The sequence below is a fragment of the Oncorhynchus tshawytscha genome, linkage group LG11 (genome assembly GCF_018296145.1).
Source record: "Oncorhynchus tshawytscha isolate Ot180627B linkage group LG11, Otsh_v2.0, whole genome shotgun sequence".
Classification (NCBI taxonomy): Eukaryota; Metazoa; Chordata; class Actinopteri; order Salmoniformes; family Salmonidae; genus Oncorhynchus; species Oncorhynchus tshawytscha.
Window position 1 is genome coordinate 49816031 of NC_056439.1, and position 18298 is coordinate 49834328.

At 43.4% G+C, this 18298-nt stretch overlaps 1 protein-coding gene across 1 annotated transcript in view; it reads left to right on the plus strand.

Moving 5' to 3' along the window:
- The first annotated feature begins 1819 nt into the window (after positions 1 to 1819).
- The window catches only part of chrna2a (cholinergic receptor, nicotinic, alpha 2a (neuronal)), a 36241-nt gene continuing 19762 nt past the window's right edge, over positions 1820 to 18298 (plus strand). The window contains exons 1-3 of the mRNA XM_042330594.1: positions 1820 to 2029; positions 5980 to 6131; positions 6210 to 6254. Coding sequence (XP_042186528.1) covers positions 1957 to 2029; positions 5980 to 6131; positions 6210 to 6254 — 270 coding nt within the window. The 5' untranslated portion in view covers positions 1820 to 1956. The remainder of the gene's footprint in view (positions 2030 to 5979; positions 6132 to 6209; positions 6255 to 18298) is intronic.

Below are 18298 nucleotides of genomic sequence, written 5' to 3' on the forward strand. Positions count from 1 at the left end.
GGCTGTGGTCGATCCGTGGGCCTGTGGAGGCTGTGGTCGACCCATAAAGGGCCTGTGGAGGCTGTGGTCGATCCGTAAAGGGCCTGTGGAGGCTGTGGTCGACCCATAAAGGGCCTGTGGAGGCTGTGGTCGACCCGTAAAGGGCCTCTGGAGGCTGTGGTCGATCCGTAAAGGGCCTGTGGAGGCTGTGGTCGATCCGTAAAGGGCCTGTGGAGGCTGTGGTCGATCCATAAAGGGCCTGTGGAGGCTGTGGAGGCTGTGGTCGATCCGTAAAGGGCCTGTGGAGGCTGTGGTCGATCCGTAAAGGGCCTGTGGAGGCTGTGGAGGCTGTGGAGGCTGTGGTCGATCTGTAAAGGGCCTGTGGAGGCTGTGGTCGATCCGTAAAGGGCCTTTGGAGGCTGTGGAGGCTGTGGTCGATCCGTAAAGGGCCTGTGGAGGCTGTGGTCGATCCGTAAAGGGCCTGTGGAGGCTGTGGTCGATCCGTAAAGGGCCTGTGGAGGCTGTGGTCGATCCAAAAAGGGCCTGTGGAGGATGTGGTCGATCCGTAAAGGGCCTGTTGAGGCTGTGGTCGATCCGTAAAGGGCCTTTGGAGGCTGTGGAGGCTGTGGTTGATCCGTAAAGGGCCCGTGGAGGCTGTGGTCGATCCGTAAAGGGCCTGTGGAGGCTGTGGTCGATCCGTAAAGGGCCTGTGGAGGCTGTGGTCATTCCGTAAATGGCCTGTGGAGGCTGTGGTCGATCCGTAAAGGGCCTGTGGAGGCTGTGGAGGCTGTGGTCGATCCGTAAAGGGCCTGTGGAGGCTGTTGTCGATCCGTAAAGGGCCTGTGGAGGCTGTGGTCGATCCGTAAAGGGCCTGTGGAGGCTGTGGTTGATCCGTAAAGGGCCTTTGGAGGCTGTGGAGGCTGTGGTTGATCCGTAAAGGGCCTGTGGAGGCTGTGGTCGATCCGTAAAGGGCCTGTGGAGGCTGTGGTCATCCGTAAATGGCCTGTGGAGGCTGTGGTCATCCGTAAATGGCCTGTGGAGGCTGTGGAGGCTGTGGTCGATCCGTAAAGGGCCTGTGGAGGCTGTGGAGGCTGTGGTCGATCCGTAAAGGGCCTGTGGAGGCTGTGGTCTGTGGTCGATCCGTAAAGGGCCTGTGGAGGCTGTGGAGGCTGTGGTCGATCCGTAAAGGGCCTGTGGAGGCTGTGGAGGCGGTGGTCGATCCGTAAAGGGCCTGTGGAGGCTGTGGTCGATCCGTAAAGGGCCTGTGGAGGCTGTGGAGGCTGTGGTCGATCCGTAAAGGGCCTGTGGAGGCTGTGGTCGATCCGTAAAGGGCCTGTGTTGGCTGTGGTCCATCCGTAAAGGGCCTGTGGAGGCTGTGGTCGATCCGTAAAGGGCCTGTGGAGGCTGTGGAGGCTGTGGAGGCCATCAAACACCGGAGCCCTATTCAACGAAGGGAAGCGACGTGGGAGGAGGGACCATTAATACATGGAGCAAAACGGGGCATGATTTGTTGAAACAATTGTCAATCAAACTCTGCCTTCATTTACTCATTGTGACGGCACTGAGGTTTTAGATGAGACGACTTTGTAGTCCATTTTTACAATAGAATAAATGTTTCTGGCCCATATCGATGCCACATAGAATGTTTTCAAAAGGATTGGTTGCTTTTTAGGGGTTGTCGCTTGAACCATTTTGAATGAACGGCTAAATGTCGACATTTTACGCTGAGCCCCCTGGACAAACGTTGAATACTGAAGTCAAACCGTGAGATCTTGTTGAGGACACAGCACCGCAGACAGAGGGGGTTACTTCCATCTCGCTCAGTCTCTCAGGAGTTACAGAGTGGGAGGCTGGACTGGAGATCACGAAGGGACACGGAAATAAGCACTGTTTGACGCGACTTTTCCGTTCACTTGGAACGTTTATATATATATATATATATATATGTAAAAAAATAAAAAATAAATTAAAAGGAATATGGAAGGAAAAAGCGGATACCTCTTATTCACGCGCACCGCAGTGGTTTACGGTTTATTCCTCATCAACCCGGGTAAGTTAATACAGTGTCTCTGAAGCCTCAGGCGCTTCGCTTGTTCGGTGTCTGAGCCCACTGGCGTTGCCAACCTATTTATAGGCTTACCTACCTGGGAAAATAAAAGTGGGAAAGTGAGGCTTTATATTCGGCAAAAAAAAGAAGCGTTACGCACAACTAAACTGTGCACAAACAGTATAGCATCATAGCCTACATGTTGTTAAACTGAGGACTTGTGACTTTTGACTTTTTCAGACTTATCCAATATCCCTTGACAATCAAAACTCATAAAATTATTGTATTTTCAAGTATAGTCCGTTCTGAGTATTGTCTATAGATCTTAAAGCCTTATTTTCTGTAGGTGACAGGTTTAGTTACTTTAAGCTGTTACTGATTATGTAAGACAATCTATCTTCCAGTTAGCCTACTGACGTGATGTATATTGAATTAATGGTCCAAGGCCAATCATAACTAATAAAGCCTGATGACCTTCGAAAGCGGAGTGGCCCAGCAGAACACTTTACACTCAAATCTCTCTCTCTCTGTCCCCCACCTCTCTCTCTCTCTCTGTCCCCCAACCCCTCTCTCTCTATCCCCTACCTCTCTCTCTATCCCCCTACCTCTCTCTCTATCTCCCACCTCTCTCTCTCTATTCCCCCACCTCTCTCTCTCTATTCCCCCACCTCTCTCTCTCTATCCCCTACCTCTCTCTCTATCCCCCTACCTCTCTCTCTATCTCCCACCTCTCTCTCTCTATTCCCCCACCTCTCTCTCTCTCTATTCCCCCACCTCTCTCTCTCTATTCCCCCACCTCTCTCTCTCTATCTCCCACCTCTCTCTCTCTATCCCCCACCTCTCTCTCTCTGTCCCCCACCTCTCTCTCTCTCTCTGTCCCCCAACCCCTCTCTCTCTATCCCCTACCTCTCTCTCTATCCCCCTACCTCTCTCTCTATCTCCCACCTCTCTCTCTCTATTCCCCCAACCCCCTCTCTCTATTCCCCCACCTCTCTCTCTATCCCCCTACCTCTCTCTCTATTCCCCCACCTCTCTCTCTCCCCTACCTCTCTCTCCCCCCCCACCCCTCTCTCTCTCTATCCCCTACCCCTCTCTCTATCCCCACCTCTCTCTCTCTATTCCCCCCCCCTCTCTCTCTCTATTCCCCACCTCTCTCTCTCTATTCCCCCACCTCTCTCTCTCTATCCCCCAACCTCTCTCTCTCTATTCCCCCACCTCTCTCTCTATCCCCCACCTCTCTTTCTATCCCCCACCTCTCTCTCTATCCCCCACCTCTCTCTGTCCCCCACCCCTCTCTCTCTCCCCCCACCTTTCTCTCTCTCTATCCCCCCACCCCACTCTCCTCTCTATCCCCCCCTGTCTCTCTCTATCCCCCACCTCTCTCTCTCCCCCACCTCTCTCTCTCCCCCCCACCTTTCTCTCTCTGTCCCCCCCACATTTCTCTCTCTCTATCCCCCCACCTCTCTATCCCCCACCTTTCTCTCTCTCTATCCCCCACCTCTCTCTATCCCCACCTTTCGCTCTCTCTATCCCCCACCTCTCTCTCTCTATCCCCCACCTCTCTCTCTCTATCCCCCAACCCCTCTCTCTCTGTCCCCCAACCCCTCTCTCTCTCCTCTGTCCCCCAACCCCTCTCTCTCTCTGTCCCCCACCTCCTCTCTATCTCTCCCCCCACCTCTCTCTCTCTCTCTATCTATCCCCCACCCCTCACTCTCTCTATCCCCCACCTTTCTCTCTATCCCCCAACTCTCTCTTTCCCCCCACTTCTCTCTCTCTATCCCCCACCTCTCTCTCTTTATCCCCCAACCTCTCTCTCTATCCCCCACCTCTCTCTCTATCCCCACCTTTCTCTCTCTGTCCCTCCCACCTTTCTCTCTCTCTCCCCACCTTTCTCTCTCTCCCCCACCTTTCTCTCTCTACCCCCCACCTCCTTTCTCTCTCTCTATCGCCCATCTCTCTCTCTTTATCCCCCCCCCCCAACCTCTCTCTCTATCCCCCCACCTCTCTCTCTCTATCCCCCACCTTTCTCTCTCTGTCCCCCACCTTTCTCTCTCTGTCCCCCCACCTTTCTCTCTCTCTATCCCCCCCCACCTCTCTCCCTCTCCCTCACCTCTCTCCCTCTCCCCCACCTCTCTCTCTCTGTCCCCCACCTTTCTCTCTCTGTCCCCCCCCACCTTTCTCTCTCTCTATCCCCCACCTCTCTCCCTCTCCCCCACCTCTCTCTCTCTATTCCCCCCCCACCTCTCTCTCTATCCCCCACCTTTCTCTCTCTGTCCCCCCCACCTCTCTCTCTCTATCCCCCACCCCTCTCTCTCTATCCCCCACCTCTCTCTCTATCCCCCACCCCTCTCTCTCTATCCCCCACCTCTCTCTCTCCCCCCACCTCTCTCTCTCTATCCCCCACCTCTCTCCCTCTCCCCCACCTCTCTCTCTCTGTCCCCCACCTTTCTCTCTCTCTATCCCCCACCTCTCTCTCTCTCCCCCTCCTCCTCTCTCTCTATCCCCCACCTTTCTCTCTCTATCCCCCCACCTCTCTCTCTCTCCCCCCCTCCTCTCTCTCCCTCCCCCACATCTCTCTCTCTATCCCCCACCTTTCTCTCTCTCTCCCCCACCTCTCTCTCTCCCCCACCTTTCTCTCTCTCTCTCTCTCTCCCCCCACCTTTCTCTCTCTCTCTCTCTCTCTCTCTCTCTCTCTCTCTCTCTCCCACCTTTCTCTCTCTGTCCCCCCACCTTTCTCTCTCCCTCTCCCCCACCTCTCTCTCTCTATCCCCCACCTTTCTCTCTCTCTCTCCCCCCACCTCTCTCTGTCCCCCACCTTTCTCTCTCTGTCCCCCCACCTCTCTCCCTCTCCCCCACCTCTCTCTATCCCCCACCTTTTGCTCTCTCTATCCCCCACCTCTCTCTCTCTATCCCCCACCTCTCTCTATCCCCCAAACCCTCTCTCTCTGTCCCCCACCTCTCTCTCTCTATCCCCCACCTCTCTCTCTCTATCCCCCACCTCTCTCTCTCTCTATCCCCCACCTCTCTCTCTATCCCCCAACCCTCTTTCTCTCCCCCACCACCTCTCTCTCTGTCCCCACCTCTCTCTCTCTATCCCCCACCCCTCTCTCTCTCCCCCACCTCTCTCTCTCTGTCCCCCACCTCTCTCTCTCTATCCCCAACCCCTCTCTCTCTGTCCCCCACCTCTCTCTCTCCCTATCCCCCACCCTCTCTCTCTCTATCCCCAACCTCTCTCTCTCTGTCCCCCACCTTTCTCTCTCTGTCCCCCCCACCCCTCTCTCTCTCTATCCCCCACCTCTCTCTCTCTCCCTCACCTTTCTCTCTCTATCTATCCCCCACCTCTCTCTCTCTCTCTATCCCCCAACCTCTCTCTCTATCCCCCACCTCTCTCTCTCTCTATTCCCCCACCTCTCTCTCTATCCCCCACCTCTCTCTCTCTATCCCCCAGCTCTCTCTCTCTATCCCCCAGCTCTCTCTCTCTGTCCCCCTCCTCCTCTCTCTCTCTATCCCCCACCTAATCTCTCTCTCTGTCCCCCTCCTCTCTCTCTCTCTATCCCCCACCTAATCTCTCTCTGTTCCCCTCCTCTCTCTCTCTATCCCCCACCTAATCTCTCTCTCTATCCCCCACCTCTCTCTCTCTATCCCCCACCTAATCTCTCTCTCTGTCCCCCTCCTCGCTCTCTCTATCCCCCACCTAATCTCTCTCTCTATCCCCCACCTCTCTCTCTCTATCCCCCACCTAATCCCTCTCTATTCCCCCACCTCTCTCTCTCTATCCCCCACCTAATCTCTCTCTCTATCCCCCACCTCCCTCTCTCTACCCCCCCACTTCTCTCTCTGTCCCCCCCTACTAATCTCACCTAATTTGTGACTGATTATAGCTAGTGTGTGTCTGTGTGTGTTTGTGTGTGTGTTTGTATGTGTATGTGGTGGGGGGGGGGGTTCTTTCTCAGTGTTAAGTGATGACTGGACTCATGCCCATGCAGAGGACAAGTTGTTCAACAGGCTGTTCATTGGCTATAACAAGTGGTCCCGCCCCGTACAAAACATCAGCGACATTGTCATCGTCAAGTTTGGTCTGTCCATCGCACAGCTCATAGACGTGGTGAGACAACTCGCACATTCATGTTTTCTACACTTAATCTATCACTCAATCAATCAAATCTCTATCCTTCACCCTCAGGATGAGAAGAACCAGATGATGACCACCAACGTGTGGCTGAAACAGGTTAGATCACTGTTCTATTCTATTAGTGGCTGAAACAGGTTAGATCACTGTTCTATTCTATTAGTGGCTGAAACAGGTTAGAACACTGTTCTATTCTATTAGTGGCTGAAACAGGTTAGAACACTGTTCTATTCTATTAGTGGCTGAAACAGGTTAGAACACTGTTCTATTCTCTTAGTGGCTGAAACAGGATAGAACACTGTTCTATTAAATTAGTGGCTGAAACAGGTTAGAACACTGTTCTATTCTCTTAGTGGCTGAAACAGGTTAGAACACTGTTCTATTAGTGGCTGAAACAGGTTAGAACACTGTTCTATTATATTAGTGGCTGAAACAGGTTAGAACACTGTTCTATTCTATTAGTGGCTGAAACAGGTTAGAACAATGTTCTATTCTATTAGTGGCTGAAACAGGTTAGAACACTGTTCTATTCTATTAGTGGCTGAAACAGGTTAGAACAATGTTCTATTCTATTAGTGGCTGAAACAGGTTAGAACACTGTTCTATTCTATTAGTGGCTGAAACAGGATAGAACACTGTTCTATTACATTAGTGGCTGAAACAGGTTAGATCACTGTTCTATTCTATTAGTGGCTGAAACAGGTTAGAACACTGTTCTATTCTATTAGTGGCTGAAACAGGTTAGAACACTGTTCTATTCTATTAGTGGCTGAAACAGGTTAGAACACTGTTCTATTCTCTTAGTGGCTGAAACAGGATAGAACACTGTTCTATTATATTAGTGGCTGAAACAGGTTAGAACAATGTTCTATTCTATTAGTGGCTGAAACAGGTTAGAACACTGTTCTATTCTATTAGTGGCTGAAACAGATTAGAACACTGTTCTATTACATTAGTGGCTGAAACAGGTTAGAACACTGTTCTATTCTATTAGTGGCTGAAACAGGTTAGAACACTGTTCTATTCTATTAGTGGCTGAAACAGGTTAGAACACTGTTCTATTCTATTAGTGGCTGAAACAGGTTAGAACACTGTTCTATTCTCTTAGTGGCTGAAACAGGATAGAACACTGTTCTATTATATTAGTGGCTGAAACAGGTTAGAACACTGTTCTATTCTCTTAGTGGCTGAAACAGGATAGAACACTGTTCTATTATATTAGTGGCTGAAACAGGTTAGAACACTGTTCTATTAGTGGCTGAAACAGGTTAGAACACTGTTCTATTATATTAGTGGCTGAAACAGGTTAGAACACTGTTCTATTCTATTAGTGGCTGAAACAGGTTAGAACAATGTTCTATTCTATTAGTGGCTGAAACAGGTTAGAACACTGTTCTATTCTATTAGTGGCTGAAACAGGTTAGAACAATGTTCTATTCTATTAGTGGCTGAAACAGGTTAGAACAATGTTCTATTCTATTAGTGGCTGAAACAGGTTAGAACAATGTTCTATTCTCTTAGTGACTGAAACAGGTTAGAACACTGTTCTATTAGTGGCTGAAACAGGTTAGAACACTGTTCTATTAGTGGCTGAAACAGGTTAGAACACTGTTCTATTCTATTAGTGGCTGAAACATGTTAGAACAATGTTCTATTAGTGGCTGAAACAGGTTAGAACACTGTTCTATTAGTGGCTGAAACAGGTTAGAACACTGTTCTATTGTCTTAGTGACTGAAACAGGTTAGAACACTGTTCTATTGTCTTAGTGACTGAAACAGGTTAGAACACTGTTCTATTAGTGGCTGAAACAGGTTAGAACACTGTTCTATTAGTGGCTGAAACAGGTTAGAACAATGTTCTATTCTCTTAGTGACTGAAATAGGTTAGAACACTGTTCTATTAGTGGCTGAAACAGGTTAGAACACTGTTCTATTAGTGGCTGAAACAGGTTAGAACACTGTTCTATTAGTGGCTGAAACAGGTTAGAACAATGTTCTATTAGTGGCTGAAACAGGTTAGAACACTGTTCTATTAGTGGCTGAAACAGGTTAGAACACTGTTCTATTGTCTTAGTGACTGAAACAGGTTAGAACACTGTTCTATTGTCTTAGTGACTGAAACAGGTTAGAACACTGTTCTATTAGTGGCTGAAACAGGTTAGAACACTGTTCTATTAGTGGCTGAAACAGGTTAGAACAATGTTCTATTAGTGGCTGAAACAGGATAGAACACTGTTCTATTAGTGGCTGAAACAGGTTAGAACACTGTTCTATTAGTGGCTGAAACAGGTTAGAACACTGTTCTATTAGTGACTGAAACAGGTTAGAACACTGTTCTATTAGTGACTGAAACAGGTTAGAACACTGTTCTATTAGTGGCTGAAACAGGTTAGAACACTGTTCTATTAGTGGCTGAAACAGGTTAGAACACTGTTCTATTAGTGGCTGAAACAGGTTAGAACAATGTTCTATTAGTGGCTGAAACAGGTTAGAACACTGTTCTATTAGTGGCTGAAACAGGTTAGAACACTGTTCTATTAGTGGCTGAAACAGGTTAGAACAATGTTCTATTCTATTAGTGGCTGAAACAGGTTAGAACACTGTTCTATTCTCTTAGTGGCTGAAACAGGTTAGAACACTGTTCTATTAGTGGCTGAAACAGGTTAGAACACTGTTCTATTAGTGGCTGAAACAGGTTAGAACACTGTTCTATTAGTGGCTGAAACAGGTTAGAACACTGTTCTATTCTAGTGACTGAAACAGGTTAGAACACTGTTCTATTAGTGGCTGAAACAGGTTAGAACACTGTTCTATTAGTGGCTGAAACAGGTTAGAACACTGTTCTATTCTATTAGTGGCTGAAACAGGTTAGAACAATGTTCTATTAGTGGCTGAAACAGGTTAGAACACTGTTCTATTAGTGGCTGAAACAGGTTAGAACACTGTTCTATTGTCTTAGTGACTGAAACAGGTTAGAACACTGTTCTATTGTCTTAGTGGCTGAAACAGGTTAGAACACTGTTCTATTAGTGGCTGAAACAGGTTAGAACACTGTTCTATTAGTGGCTGAAACAGGTTAGAACACTGTTCTATTAGTGGCTGAAACAGGATAGAACACTGTTCTATTAGTGGCTGAAACAGGTTAGAACACTGTTCTATTAGTGGCTGAAACAGGTTAGAACACTGTTCTATTAGTGACTGAAACAGGTTAGAACACTGTTCTATTAGTGGCTGAAACAGGTTAGAACACTGTTCTATTAGTGGCTGAAACAGGTTAGAACACTGTTCTATTAGTGGCTGAAACAGGTTAGAACACTGTTCTATTAGTGGCTGAAACAGGTTAGAACAATGTTCTATTAGTGGCTGAAACAGGTTAGAACACTGTTCTATTAGTGGCTGAAACAGGTTAGAACACTGTTCTATTAGTGGCTGAAACAGGTTAGAACACTGTTCTATTCTATTAGTGTTCTACTGAAACAGGTTAGAACACTGTTCTATTCTCTTAGTGACTGAAACAGGTTAGAACACTGTTCTATTAGTGGCTGAAACAGGTTAGAACACTGTTCTATTAGTGGCTGAAACAGGTTAGAACACTGTTCTATTAGTGGCTGAAACAGGTTAAAACACTATTCTATTAGTGGCTGAAACAGGTTAGAACACTGTTCTATTAGTGGCTGAAACAGGTTAGATCACTGTTCTATTAGTGGCTGAAACAGGTTAGAACACTGTTCTATTAGTGGCTGAAACAGGTTAGAACACTGTTCTATTCTATTAGTGGTTGAAACAGGTTAGAACACTGTTCTATTCTCTTAGTGGCTGAAACAGGTTAGAACACTGTTCTATTAGTGGCTGAAACAGGATAGAACACTGTTCTATTAGTGGCTGAAACAGGATAGAACACTGTTCTATTCTATTAGTGGCTGAAACAGGTTAGAACACTGTTCTATTCTATTAGTGGCTGAAACAGGTTAGAACAATGTTCTATTCTATTAGTGGCTGAAACAGGTTAGAACAATGTTCTATTCTATTAGTGGCTGAAACAGGTTAGAACACTGTTCTATTAGTGGCTGAAACAGGTTAGAACAATGTTCTATTCTATTAGTGGCTGAAACAGGTTAGAACACTGTTCTATTAGTGACTGAAACAGGTTAGAACACTGTTCTATTAGTGACTGAAACAGGTTAGAACACTGTTCTATTAGTGGCTGAAACAGGTTAGAACACTGTTCTATTAGTGGCTGAAACAGGTTAGAACACTGTTCTATTAGTGGCTGAAACAGGTTAGAACACTGTTCTATTATATTAGTGGCTGAAACAGGTTAGAACACTGTTCTATTCTATTAGTGGCTGAAACAGGTTAGAACAATGTTCTATTCTATTAGTGGCTGAAACAGGTTAGAACACTGTTCTATTCTCTTAGTGACTGAAACAGGTTAGAACACTGTTCTATTCTATTAGTGGCTGAAACAGGTTAGAACACTGTTCTATTCTATTAGTGGCTGAACAGGTTAGAACAATGTTCTATTCTATTAGTGGCTGAAACAGGTTAGAACAATGTTCTATTCTATTAGTGGCTGAAACAGGTTAGAACAATGTTCTATTCTCTTAGTGACTGAAACAGGTTAGAACACTGTTCTATTAGTGGCTGAAACAGGTTAGAACACTGTTCTATTGTCTTAGTGACTGAAACAGGTTAGAACACTGTTCTATTGTCTTAGTGACTGAAACAGGTTAGAACACTGTTCTATTAGTGGCTGAAACAGGTTAGAACACTGTTCTATTAGTGGCTGAAACAGGTTAGAACAATGTTCTATTAGTGGCTGAAACAGGTTAGAACACTGTTCTATTAGTGGCTGAAACAGGTTAGAACACTGTTCTATTAGTGGCTGAAACAGGTTAGAACACTGTTCTATTAGTGGCTGAAACAGGTTAGAACACTGTTCTATTAGTGACTGAAACAGGTTAGAACACTGTTCTATTAGTGACTGAAACAGGTTAGAACACTGTTCTATTAGTGGCTGAAACAGGTTAGAACACTGTTCTATTAGTGGCTGAAACAGGTTAGAACAATGTTCTATTAGTGGCTGAAACAGGTTAGAACACTGTTCTATTAGTGGCTGAAACAGGTTAGAACACTGTTCTATTAGTGGCTGAAAAAGGTTAGAACACTGTTCTATTAGTGGCTGAAACAGGTTAGAACAATGTTCTATTCTATTAGTGGCTGAAACAGGTTAGAACACTGTTCTATTCTCTTAGTGACTGAAACAGGTTAGAACACTGTTCTATTAGTCGCTGAAACAGGTTAGATCACTGTTCTATTAGTGGCTGAAACAGGTTAGAACACTGTTCTATTAGTGGCTGAAACAGGTTAAAACACTATTCTATTAGTGGCTGAAACAGGTTAGAACACTGTTCTATTAGTGGCTGAAACAGGTTAGATCACTGTTCTATTAGTGGCTGAAACAGGTTAGAACACTGTTCTATTGTCTTAGTTCCTGAAACAGGTTAGATCACTGTTCTAATAGTGGCTGAAACAGGTTAGAACACTGTTCTATTCTATTAGTGGCTGAAACAGGTTAGAACACTGTTCTATTCTCTTAGTGACTGAAACAGGTTAGAACACTGTTCTATTCTATTATTGGCTGAAACAGGTTAGAACACTGTTCTATTCTCTTAGTGACTGAAACAGGTTAGAACACTGTTCTATTAGTGGCTTAAACAGGTTAGAACACTGTTCTATTATATTAGTGGCTGAAACAGGTTAGAACACTGTTCTATTATATTAGTGGCTGAAACAGGTTAGAACACTGTTCTATTCTATTAGTGGCTGAAACAGGTTAGAACAATGTTCTATTATATTAGTGGCTGAAACAGGTTAGAACACTGTTCTATTCTATTAGTGGCTGAAACAGGTTAGAACACTGTTCTATTAGTGGCTGAAACAGGTTAGAACACTGTTCTATTAGTGGCTGAAACAGGTTAGAACACTGTTCTATTAGTGGCTGAAACAGGTTAGAACACTGTTCTATTAGTGACTGAAACAGGTTAGAACACTGTTCTATTAGTGGCTGAAACAGGTTAGAACACTGTTCTATTAGTGGCTGAAACAGGTTAGAACACTGTTCTATTAGTGGCTGAAACAGGTTAGAACAATGTTCTATTAGTGGCTGAAACAGGTTAGAACAATGTTCTATTAGTGGCTGAAACAGGTTAGAACACTGTTCTATTAGTGGCTGAAACAGGTTAGAACACTGTTCTATTAGTGGCTGAAACTTAGAACACTGTTCTATTAGTGGCTGAAACAGGTTAGAACACTGTTCTATTAGTGGCTGAAACAGGTTAGAACACTGTTCTATTCTATTAGTGGTGAAACAGCTTAGAACACTGTTCTATTCTATTAGTGTTGAAACAGGTTAGAACAATGTTCTATTCTATTAGTGGCTGAAACAGGTTAGAACAATGTTCTATTCTATTAGTGGCTGAAACAGGTTAGAACACTGTTCTATTAGTGGCTGAAACAGGTTAGAACAATGTTCTATTCTCTTAGTGACTGAAACAGGTTAGAACACTGTTCTATTAGTGGCTGAAACAGGTTAGAACACTGTTCTATTAGTGGCTGAAACAGGTTAGAACACTGTTCTATTCTATTAGTGGCTGAAACAGGTTAGAACAATGTTCTATTAGTGGCTGAAACAGGTTAGAACACTGTTCTATTAGTGGCTGAAACAGGTTAGAACACTGTTCTATTGTCTTAGTGACTGAAACAGGTTAGAACACTGTTCTATTGTCTTAGTGACTGAAACAGGTTAGAACACTGTTCTATTAGTGGCTGAAACAGGTTAGAACACTGTTCTATTAGTGGCTGAAACAGGTTAGAACAATGTTCTATTAGTGGCTGAAACAGGATAGAACACTGTTCTATTAGTGGCTGAAACAGGTTAGAACACTGTTCTATTAGTGGCTGAAACAGGTTAGAACACTGTTCTATTAGTGACTGAAACAGGTTAGAACACTGTTCTATTAGTGACTGAAACAGGTTAGAACACTGTTCTATTAGTGGCTGAAACAGGTTAGAACACTGTTCTATTAGTGGCTGAAACAGGTTAGAACACTGTTCTATTAGTGGCTGAAACAGGTTAGAACAATGTTCTATTAGTGGCTGAAACAGGTTAGAACACTGTTCTATTAGTGGCTGAAACAGGTTAGAACACTGTTCTATTAGTGGCTGAAACAGGTTAGAACAATGTTCTATTCTATTAGTGGCTGAAACAGGTTAGAACACTGTTCTATTCTCTTAGTGACTGAAACAGGTTAGAACACTGTTCTATTAGTGGCTGAAACAGGTTAGAACACTGTTCTATTAGTGGCTGAAACAGGTTAGAACACTGTTCTATTAGTGGCTGAAACAGGTTAAAACACTATTCTATTAGTGGCTGAAACAGGTTAGAACACTGTTCTATTAGTGGCTGAAACAGGTTAGATCACTGTTCTATTAGTGGCTGAAACAGGTTAGAACACTGTTCTATTGTCTTAGTTCCTGAAACAGGTTAGATCACTGTTCTATTAGTGGCTGAAACAGGTTAGAACACTGTTCTATTAGTGGCTGAAACAGGTTAGAACACTGTTCTATTCTATTAGTGGCTGAAACAGGTTAGAACACTGTTCTATTCTCTTAGTGACTGAAACAGGTTAGAACACTGTTCTATTCTATTAGTGGCTGAAACAGGTTAGAACACTGTTCTATTCTCTTAGTGACTGAAACAGGTTAGAACACTGTTCTATTAGTGGCTGAAACAGGTTAGAAACACTATTCTATTAGTGGCTGAAACAGGTTAGAACACTGTTCTATTAGTGGCTGAAACAGGTTAGAACACTGTTCTATTAGTGGCTGAAACAGGTTAGAACACTGTTCTATTGTCTTAGTTCCTTAGAAACAGGTTAGATCACTGTTCTATTAGTGGCTGAAACAGGTTAGAACACTGTTCTATTCTATTAGTGGCTGAAACAGGTTAGAACACTGTTCTATTCTCTTAGTGACTGAAACAGGTTAGAACACTGTTCTATTCTATTAGTGGCTGAAACAGGTTAGAACACTGTTCTATTCTATTAGTGGCTGAAACAGGTTAGAACACTGTTCTATTAGTGGCTGAAACAGGTTAGAACACTGTTCTATTAGTGGCTGAAACAGGTTAGAACACTGTTCTATTATATTAGTGGCTGAAACAGGTTAGAACACTGTTCTATTCTATTAGTGGCTGAAACAGGTTAGAACACTGTTCTATTATATTAGTGGCTGAAACAGGATAGAACACTGTTCTATTCTATTAGTGGCTGAAACAGGATAGAACACTGTTCTATTAGTGGCTGAAACAGGTTAGAACACTGTTCTATTAGTGGCTGAAACAGGTTAGAACACTGTTCTATTAGTGGCTGAAACAGGTTAGAACACTGTTCTATTAGTGGCTGAAACAGGTTAGAACACTGTTCTATTAGTGGCTGAAACAGGTTAGAACACTGTTCTATTAGTGGCTGAAACAGGTTAGAACACTGTTCTATTAGTGGCTGAAACAGGTTAGAACACTGTTCTATTAGTGGCTGAAACAGGTTAGAACACTGTTCTATTAGTGGCTGAAACAGGTTAGAACACTGTTCTATTAGTGGCTGAAACAGGTTAGAACACTGTTCTATTAGTGGCTGAAACAGGTTAGAACACTGTTCTATTAGTGGCTGAAACAGGTTAGAACACTGTTCTATTATATTAGTGGCTGAAACAGGTTAGAACACTGTTCTATTAGTGGCTGAAACAGGTTAGAACACTGTTCTATTCTATTAGTGGCTGAAACAGGTTAGAACACTGTTCTATTCTATGTTCTATTTCTATTAGTGGCTGAAACAGGTTAGAACACTGTTCTATTAGTGGCTGAAACAGGTTAGAACACTGTTCTATTAGTGGCTGAAACAGGTTAGAACACTGTTCTACACTTCTATTAGTGGCTGAAACAGGTTAGAACACTGTTCTATTAGTGGCTGAAACAGGTTAGAACACTGTTCTATTAGTGGCTGAAACAGGTTAGAACACTGTTCTATTAGTGGCTGAAACAGGTTAGAACACTGTTCTATTAGTGGCTGAAACAGGTTAGAACACTGTTCTATTAGTGGCTGAAACAGGTTAGTGGCTGAAACAGGTTAGAACACTGTTCTATTAGTGACTGAAACAGGTTAGAACACTGTTCTATTAGTGGCTGAAACAGGTTAGAACACTGTTCTATTAGTGGCTGAAACAGGTTAGAACACTGTTCTATTCTATTAGTGGCTGAAACAGGTTAGAACACTGTTCTATTAGTGGCTGAAACAGGTTAGAACACTGTTCTATTAGTGGCTGAAACAGGTTAGAACACTGTTCTATTGTCTTAGTGACTGAAACAGGTTAGAACACTGTTCTATTCTATTAGTGGCTGAAACAGGTTAGAACACTGTTCTATTAGTGGCTGAAACAGGTTAGAACACTGTTCTATTAGTGGCTGAAACAGGTTAGAACACTGTTCTATTAGTGGCTGAAACAGGATAGAACACTGTTCTATTAGTGGCTGAAACAGGTTAGAACACTGTTCTATTAGTGGCTGAAACAGGTTAGAACACTGTTCTATTAGTGAAACAGGTTAGAACACTGTGGCTGAAACAGGTTAGAACACTGTTCTATTAGTGGCTGAAACAGGTTAGAACACTGTTCTATTAGTGGCTGAAACAGGTTAGAACACTGTTCTATTAGTGGTTCTGAAACAGTGTTAGGTTAGAACACTGTTCTATTAGTGGCTGAAACAGGTTAGAACACTGTTCTATTAGTGGCTGAAACAGGTTAGAACACTGTTCTATTCTATTAGTGGCTGAAACAGGTTAGAACACTGTTCTATTCTATTAGTGGCTGAACAGGTTAGAACAATGTTCTATTCTATTAGTGGCTGAAACAGGTTAGAACAATGTTCTATTCTATTAGTGGCTGAAACAGGTTAGAACACTGTTCTATTAGTGGCTGAAACAGGTTAGAACAATGTTCTATTCTATTAGTGGCTGAAACAGGTTAGAACACTGTTCTATTAGTGGCTGAAACAGGTTAGAACACTGTTCTATTAGTGGCTGAAACAGGTTAGAACACTGTTCTATTCTATTAGTGGCTGAAACAGGTTAGAACACTGTTCTATTAGTGGCTGAAACAGGTTAGAACACTGTTCTATTAGTGGCTGAAACAGGTTAGAACACTGTTCTATTGTCTTAGTGGCTGAAACAGGTTAGAACACTGTTCTATTCTCTTAGTGACTGAAACAGGTTAGAACACTGTTCTATTAGTGGCTGAAACAGGTTAGAACACTGTTCTATTAGTGGCTGAAACAGGTTAGAACAATGTTCTATTAGTGGCTGAAACAGGTTAGAACACTGTTCTATTAGTGGCTGAAACAGGTTAGAACACTGTTCTATTAGTGGCTGAAACAGGTTAGAACACTGTTCTATTAGTGGCTGAAACAGGTTAGAACACTGTTCTATTAGTGGCTGAAACAGGTTAGAACACTGTTCTATTAGTGGCTGAAACAGGTTAGAACACTGTTCTATTAGTGGCTGAAACAGGTTAGAACACTGTTCTATTAGTGGCTGAGTGGTTCTATTAGTGGCTGAAACAGGTTAGAACACTGTTCTATTAGTGGCTGAAACAGGTTAGAACACTGTTCTATTAGTGGCTGAAACAGGTTAGAACACTGTTCTATTAGTGGCTGAAACAGGTTAGAACACTGTTCTATTCTATTAGTGGCTGAAACAGGTTAGAACACTGTTCTATTCTCTTAGTGACTGAAACAGGTTAGAACACTGTTCTATTAGTGGCTGAAACAGGTTAGAACACTGTTCTATTAGTGGCTGAAACAGGTTAGAACACTGTTCTATTAGTGGCTGAAACAGGTTAAAACACTATTCTATTAGTGGCTGAAACAGGTTAGAACACTGTTCTATTAGTGGCTGAAACAGGTTAGAACACTGTTCTATTAGTGGCTGAAACAGGTTAGAACACTGTTCTATTGTTCTGAAACAGGTTAGATCACTGTTCTATTAGTGGCTGAAACAGGTTAGAACACTGTTCTATTAGTGGCTGAAACAGGTTAGAACACTGTTCTATTCTATTAGTGGCTGAAACAGGTTAGAACACTGTTCTATTCTCTTAGTGACTGAAACAGGTTAGAACACTGTTCTATTCTATTAGTGGCTGAAACAGGTTAGAACACTGTTCTATTAGTGGCTGAAACAGGTTAGAACACTGTTCTATTAGTGGCTGAAACAGGTTAAAACACTATTCTATTAGTGGCTGAAACAGGTTAGAACACTGTTCTATTAGTGGCTGAAACAGGTTAGAACACTGTTCTATTAGTGGCTGAAACAGGTTAGAACACTGTTCTATTGTCTTAGTGGCTGAAACAGGTTAGAACACTGTTCTATTAGTGGCTGAAACAGGTTAGAACACTGTTCTATTCTATTAGTGGCTGAAACAGGTTAGAACACTGTTCTATTCTGGCTGAAACAGTGACTGAAACAGGTTAGAACACTGTTCTATTCTATTATTGGCTGAAACAGGTTAGAACACTGTTCTATTCTCTTAGTGGCTGAAACAGGTTAGAACACTGTTCTATTAGTGGCTTAAACAGGTTAGAACACTGTTCTATTATATTAGTGGCTGAAACAGGTTAGAACACTGTTCTATTATATTAGTGGCTGAAACAGGTTAGAACACTGTTCTATTCTATTAGTGGCTGAAACAGGTTAGAACAATGTTCTATTATATTAGTGGCTGAAACAGGATAGAACACTGTTCTATTCTATTAGTGGCTGAAACAGGATAGAACACTGTTCTATTAGTGGCTGAAACAGGTTAGAACACTGTTCTATTAGTGGCTGAAACAGGTTAGAACACTGTTCTATTAGTGACTGAAACAGGTTAGAACACTGTTCTATTAGTGACTGAAACAGGTTAGAACACTGTTCTATTAGTGGCTGAAACAGGTTAGAACACTGTTCTATTAGTGGCTGAAACAGGTTAGAACACTGTTCTATTAGTGGCTGAAACAGGTTAGAACAATGTTCTATTAGTGGCTGAAACAGGTTAGA